Here is a 7,614-nt window from a genome sequence, read left to right as displayed (position 1 = left end):
GCCAGAGGTCAGAGGAGGAGAGACTGATAGAGTTGATAGAACGTCAACATTAACTCAAATAACCACTCGTTACAACCGAGGTCTGCAGAAGAGCATCTCTGTACACACAACACGTCAAAGCTTGAGGCGGATCAGCTACAGCAGCAGAAGACCACACCAGGTGCTGCTCCCATCAGCTTAGAACAGGAAACTGAGGCGACAGTCCGCAAAGGCTCACCAAAATTGGACAGTAGAAGATTGGAAAAATGTTGCCTGATCTGACAAATCTCAATTTCTGCTGTGAGATTCGGAGGGTCGGGTCAGAATTTGGCGTCAACAAAATGAAAGCTTAGATCCATCCTGCCTGGTATCAACGGTTCAGGCTGGTGGTGATGCAGTGGGCAGTGGCGCAAAAAGGGGGTATACAGCACATGCAACGCATAGGGGCGCATCACCAGAGGGGGTGTCAAAACCCCGTCTGGAGGGGGCGGCGCGCTGAAGATGTTTTCCCATACACTTCAGCACGCCTTACGCTCCTTCACCTCGCACACATAACGAGGTAAATGTAGCGAGTTTTACCCTTCACGTATTGTCGTCTAGAGCGAGCGTATGTTTTCCACGCTCCTTCAACCTTCCTTTGGGGGGCAGGGGGTGCTGATTTATGTTTTCACATCCACCTGAATAATGTGTAGTTGCGCCCCTGGGTATGGGGGATATTTTCCAGGCACTTTGGGCCCATTAGTACCAACTGATCAANCAGTATATATTTTCGCAGTTTTGACCAAAGCTTGCTCTGAACATGTTCTGTCAGCAAATTTACTTTTTTTTTTAGCAATTAATTGATTATTAAATTAGTTTAGAAAATTGATTAATCATGATTAATTGTCTTAGAATTAATAGAATAGGGCAAAACCAAATGAATATAAATTAAAGACGAGATGATTGAAGCACCAGTTGACCTAAACCCAATGATCAAAATTATAATTGTCTGTGATCCTGTAAAGAGGTGCTTCTATTGGGTGAAATGTTGAGATCAGAACATTTTACCAGCATGGAGTGATAATAATTCGTCTTTACTGCAGGAGATATCCGGCCTGCAGAACTGTAACCTGCTGGAAAGACTCTACCTGTATGATAATCAGATACAAGAAATAAAGAATTTAGAGCTGCAAGTCAACGTGACGAATCTGTGGCTCAATAATAACTGCATCACGAAGATTCAGGTTGGAACAATGAATTGTTTCTGTCTGCCTGAATTTTATTTTCTGTTTTGTTTGACTGCTTTGTACTTTATCCCCAAAGGGCCTGAATTTGATGAAGAATCTGAGGGAACTAAACCTTTCTGATAACTTCATTGAAAAGATCGGTGGGCCTGCTGAATCCCTTCCTCTTTGTAACGTTTGATGGAGCTTTTTGAGAAAAAAAATAATTGAATATTTGTTTCATTTCTCTCTCTTTTAGGCCACGACCTTGATCCCAATGTCAACCTTGAGATTCTCAATCTGTCCGGGAACAAGATCAGCTCCTTTAAGGTGAGACTGAAAACCAAAACATATCCTTCAGATTCTTTCTCCTAAAAGTATGCTTACTTATTTTTTAAAATCTTATTAAAATCCTTGGTTTCACAAAAGGGCATCTCAAAATATTTGTCGGGGGTCTTGGTCAGTTTAGATTTTTCAGATAATTTCTTTAGCAGCAAGAGCACAGGAGTGTGGCTTATAATTTCAGCATCCCAGTAATTTGTAAAGATGCAAGTCTTTGTATGTGTGTGTGTGTGTGTGTGTGTGCGTTTGTTTGTAATACCTTGTGGGGACGATTTTCCTGACATATACTACGTTGTGGGGACCAATCGCTCCTCGTGGGGACCGGAGCCTGGTCCCCTCGAGGGGAAACCCTGTTTTTGGGTCAGGGGTCAGAGTTAGGGCTAAGGTATGAATTGAGTTTTGGTTGGTTAGGGTTAGGTATGTGATGGTTAGGGTTAGGAAAAGGGTAAAGGTCAGGTTTAGGCTGTAGAAACGAATGGAAGTCAATGGAAAGTCCCCACAAAGATAGCAAAACAAACGTGTGTGTGTGTGTGTGTGTGTGTGTACATTCACTGGTCACTTTATTAGGTACACCTGTCCAACTGCTGCTGCCAATCACATGGTAGCAGCTCAATGCATTTAGGCATGTATACATGGCCAAGACGATCCACTGTAGATCAAAATGAGCATCAGAACGTAATCACCTTTCTTCTTGGGGAGGGGAGGAGTGCCGATTTATGTTTTCGCATCCACCTGAATAATGTGTAGTTGCGCCCCTGGGTATGGGGGATATTTTCCAGGCACTTTGGGCCCATTAGTACCAACTGATCAATGTCTCAACGCTACAGCCCACCTGAGTGTTGCTGGTGACCATGTCCATCACTTTATGACCACAGTATACCATCTTCTGATGGATCCTTCCAGCAGGATAACACGCCATGTCATAAAGCACCAATCATCTCAGACTGGTTTCTTGAACAATGAGTTCACTGAACTTGAATGGCCTCCACAGTCGCCAGATCTCAGTCCAATAGAGCAGCTTTGGGATGTGGTGGAACCGGAGATTCAGATCATGGATGTGCAGCCGACAAATCCACAGCAACAACTGCGCGATGCTACCATGTCAATATGAACCAGACTCTCTGAGGAATGTTTCCAATACCTTTTGAACCTATGCCACAGATATATATATTTTTTCCCTTCTTCATTCTGGACTTAAATTTGTCCTCACCAGCAGGTGTGCCACTCTCTTATTTTTCAGATGTTATGAAGTGAAATAACCTTTTTGGTCTAAAACAAAAGAATAAAAGGTTGTTCTTTTTATATAGGGGCTCATATTACATGCCTCTATTTTATTAGAAACCAGAATTAGACTTTTCTACTGAGCTGTTTTGGTCTTTGTTAGATGAGATTTTCCGATATTTCAGGAATTTTACACTGATTTTGCTGAGCAGAATAGTGAGGTTTTTAATCACAGATTCACAAATAAAGAACTTTTATTTAAATAGCTAAAATCTCCTAAAGGTTTACATGATCTTGGCATTTTTACATGCATTCAGCTGCATAGACCCTTGTTTTTTAAAGCACAGTCGTTGTTTCTAACATAACAAGGTCATTTCGACAGAACACAAATTTTTGTTGATCCTGATTCGATCGGCTTCACGCTGCAGCTCTTTTCTCGAAGCTCACCTTTTCTCCTGCTCCAGCTTCGCTTGCAGGAATGTAATTATTGTCTGACTGTGCAGAGACAAGTTTAATAACTGCAGGGTCAAAGAAAAACATCTCAGTCCCTTTGTCAGCTCAGTGTGGCATCTCTTTTCACCGCAGACTCCAAGAATGTCTTTTTGCATCTAACAGCATCTCTCTGATATTTAGACTGAGTTTCCAGCATGCATCCAGCAAAACAGGGTACATACAGGTTCCCACATTGATTTAAAAACCATGTTTGCACAAAATTTAAAATTACATTTGTTATATACCAATATATTTATTTGTATTGTTTTATGAATAAACCTGGAATTGACTGAAATCACACACACACACAGAAAAATCACATTTTGTTTGTTTTTATATTTTTATTTGGTACTTAACTTTTTCTAAAAACCCCCAAAGTGCTTGAAAAAAAAAAAAAACACCCAGCTGTTCTTTGGCAATATATATTTCTCATGTGACACCACACTTCTGTGAACTTTGTAGCTAACAGCCATCTTAGCTACGCAGCACAGTGGTGTTGTTGTTTACTGTAACAAATAAAGTAAAAAAAAAAAAAGGAGTCTTGGCAGGAAGTTCCTATGACAACAACAAACAAACCACAAGCTTAGAATTAGCTCTCGCCTCGTCCCTATCTAATTTTTGAACAAGTACTTTAATTTACAAGTATTACTCGATTATAGTTTTTGAGTATTCTACTCACCTCTGTATATCCATCTGTCTAAGATAAATATAAGTGATTTTTTCTGTAGTACGTACTGTTGAAATAGCAATATTAGCTTAGCTAATGTTGTTTTTACCTGCTAGCTAAGACGGACATGAAGCCTATGTATGTACTTACTCTGCCGGTCACCGGAAACTTATTTTTCACTTGAAGAGTTTGAACGTCCTTTACAAATCTGTTTAAGCATTGATTGTATGCGTCCATAGATTTCAGGCCGTAAAACTCCTCCATGATATACGCACTCTTTGTGTTCACCGAGTAGTTAACTATACAGTAGTATGAGACCTGAGGTAGCTTGTTCACATATTTTTCTTCTCCGTCTCATACGGGTCGTTCCTAACAGCAGCCATTTTAATGTATCATTTTCTCGCGCATTGGTTAAGAGTGTCCACATATATTTTCTTTTTGTTGGTTTGGAAGCCATGGGTCCGCTTTCCATTGCGCATGCGCTTGCCTGCTAAGATGTTACGGACCACTTCCGGTGCAGACTTCTGGGAACTATGTATGAAATCAAGGACAAACAGACTAAAAAAACAATTTCTGCCAAGAGCTGTTGTTTCACTGAACACAGCAAATCCATCTAAAACCTGATAGGTATTTATTTATGTACTTATTAAATTTATTCTTAACATCCCAGTTGTTCTGTGTTTCTTTGGGAATAGTTATTTTTAAAATTTCGCTGTGTTTTATTCCTGCTCAGTGACATTAAAAGGAATTCCGATTCTGATTTATTGTTTTGTTGAGTCACAGTACATGGGCACTGCGCCGTTACTTAGCACCCCCAGCCAAGCCCAGCCTGTTACCTAGCAACCCAAGCGGAACTCCAGCATGTTCAGTCAACTGGTTTAGAAGAGGCCCTAAAACAGCACAAACTAGACAGAATAAAATCTCTTTATCTAAAAATGATTTTGTGCAAAAATATAAGAAAGATGTTTTGTGTAGGTCACCTTTAAGAACAAATTAACCTGATGGAGAACAGAAGTCTCATCTTCTATCTGGTCTTTGTGTTTTGATCCAACAGGAACTGACCCACCTGGCCCGTTTGCCCCGTTTGAAAGAGCTAGCTCTGAACGACCCCACTTCGGCTTCGAACCCTGTGTGTCAGCTGTGCAACTACGGTATACACATCCTTTATCACATGCCCGGCCTGGAGCGACTAGACAACTGGGATGTCTCCTGCAAACAAATCAAGGATACTGCTGAGGTATTAAGATGGAGAGACTCCAACCTATCTGTGGGTGGGTTGATGGGGTTGTGATTAAGCGTGTAAACACTTGACAAAACCATAAATTGGAAACCAAACATCGGCATTTTAAAGATGAACATATAAAAGAAAATTGCATTATGATATAAAGTGTAAGACTCACTGAATGATGGAACATTGTTGATTTTACACAATTCACTAATTGTTTCCCATCTGAAACGATTAATTGGATTAATCGTGATTAATCGGTTTTTGAAATAATCAACTCATTTTTTTATTAATTAACTGAGGTATTCAGACTTAAGAAAAGGCAATATGCTGAAAGAACAACACAGTCTTAGCAGTGATTAATCCAAAAATGTAAAAAAAAAAGTAAATATTTGCCATTTAAGATAAAATGATAATCTTTGTCTATAAATATGTCCTACACAGAACTCGAAAAGTGGCATTTTTAGCTAAAATTTAGGACAAAAAAATATCAATCACTTTTTCGTTTCCAATTATTAATCAGTTGTATAATCAATGTAGGGCTGATTATAACAGATCAGCCATACATTGTGTTGTTGTTAGGTCAAACAGAAAGGGCTGAGTCTTCTGTTAAAATGTTGATGTTGAAAGTTATTTTTTATTATTGCATTTTAGGAAATAAAATGTTTATTTTCTTGTTTCAAATTAAAAAAAAGAAATAAAATTATTTATTTTGTATTTCTAATATTGTATAAATAGTCCTAAGTGGTTAAATAAAAAATTTGATGAACATGCCAATTTTTTTTTATCAGATTAATCGATTGCCAAAATAACCATTAGTCACAGCACTGTGGGGATATAATGTAGCGTTTATTGCTATAATCTTCAACTAATGAGAGGCAAAACATTTGATTCATTTAATTGACGCACATTTTATTGTTATTTTTATTTTGGCCTCTTTCCTCTGAAGTCTGCAGTTATGAAGAAACTGATGTATTACAACATGCGTGTTCGCCTTGCTCAAAGGAACCTGAGAGAGACCCAGGTTGCTCTACAGGAAAGGAAGAAATGTTTGATGAAGCTGCCTGAGGAATGCATCCGGACTCTCAGTCACACCCTCAAAAGTGTAAGCACTGTTAAATAATTATTGCAGCGGCTTCATCTGACCTACAGGTGAAATTAATCATCTGGTTCCACTGATCTGGGCTGTTTCCACTTGTATTTCTGAAATCTTTCTTATTCAAGTTATATTTGTCTCACATTATGATTTGTACGATGATTTGAAACAAGTGTATGACAAAAATGCAAAAGCTCTTTAAAAGTAATCCTGGATGATAAACTAATTTGGTCAATTTGTCACATTTTTGGGTTTTTGAAGATTTAATTTTTGGAAAATCTGGATTTTTTTTCTCCAGTGCACTTCTTGGTTTTCCATAGTTCAGATGTCAGAGCGCCCAGGGCGGCCATCTTGTTTTATTTAGACTTTGAATTCAGGTCATCTTAAATCATAAGAATAACGTCATAATGTTTCAAGAATAAATTTGTATGACAATAGAGTTGAAATAATACAAGAATAAAGTCAAAATATTACCGGAATAAAATCTTAACACTAGAGAAATAAGTCATATTTTTATGAGAATTCCTACACAAAAAAAATCACACAAAAAAAAGAGGAATGCTGAGCATTTTGTGAGTTATACAGATAAGGGAATATTAAATCTTTTAACACATAGTCAGCAGTATTATCAGTAGCAGAATTTTGAAACGATTGAGCAAACGAATGTATATTTTGAAGACAGAACCACACGAACTGATCTGAATATGTTAGATTGTGATAACTTTATCTAAGCTTTCTCTTTAATATGACTTTTTCCTTGTAATTTAATACGTTCTTCTGATAAAATTGTGTTTTTACTGTTAATATAATGACTATTTTCTCGTAATTTAACAAAAATTCTCGTAGCATGGCCCTAATTCTCCGTTGTACAATTCGCATAAGGGATGAGTGAAACAAAAGCTATCATTTGTAATTTATTTTTAAAAAAAGAAAAAGCCAGATTCAAACTATAAATTGGATCTGGTGTGGAAAAAAATAGGTTTTATTTTTAAGCACTTTAGGAATACGTTATTTTCACCGCACTGTGTGTCATTTTTAGCTTGAACATGAACTCTCCATGATGACACAAAGTCCAGGGACTGCTAGCAGTAAGATGGAGACTGAATTGGAAGGACGAAAAGTGAACGAAGACGCTCTTACTAAACGAGCAAAGCTGGACGTTAACAGCGTGGAGCGCAAAATACTGCTGAAGATAGAAGCACTGAGGGAAAGACTGCAACGATGGACCAGGAAGATGGATGAGTAAATGGCTGCGTTTCCATCAACCAAAACACTGCGCAAATTGAAATTACGAAAATGAATTAGCTTAATGGAAACACGCCAATTTCGAAAAAAAGGAGAAAACAAACAAACAAATCTAATCTCATGTAAATGTTTACATCCGTCGCTG

General features: G+C 38.0%; 1 protein-coding gene across 1 annotated transcript; it reads left to right on the top strand.

The window, feature by feature from the left end:
• The first annotated feature begins 917 nt into the window (after positions 1 to 917).
• Positions 918 to 7,502, top strand: LOC103154734 (leucine-rich repeat-containing protein 9-like). Its single transcript, XM_016662990.1, has 7 exons — positions 918 to 977; positions 1,062 to 1,202; positions 1,282 to 1,345; positions 1,441 to 1,511; positions 4,958 to 5,140; positions 6,078 to 6,233; positions 7,264 to 7,502. The coding sequence occupies exons 1-7, from the start codon at positions 918 to 920 to the stop codon at positions 7,468 to 7,470; spliced, it is 882 nt and encodes a 293-aa protein (XP_016518476.1). The 3' UTR covers positions 7,471 to 7,502.
• Positions 7,503 to 7,614: the final 112 nt, after the last annotated feature.

This window comes from Poecilia formosa, unplaced genomic scaffold (genome assembly GCF_000485575.1).
Source record: "Poecilia formosa unplaced genomic scaffold, Poecilia_formosa-5.1.2 Scaffold397, whole genome shotgun sequence".
In the NCBI taxonomy this organism is placed as follows: domain Eukaryota; kingdom Metazoa; phylum Chordata; class Actinopteri; order Cyprinodontiformes; family Poeciliidae; genus Poecilia; species Poecilia formosa.
The sequence above is the reverse complement of the archived record's forward strand: the minus strand, read 5'-3'. Positions and strand labels throughout refer to the sequence as shown.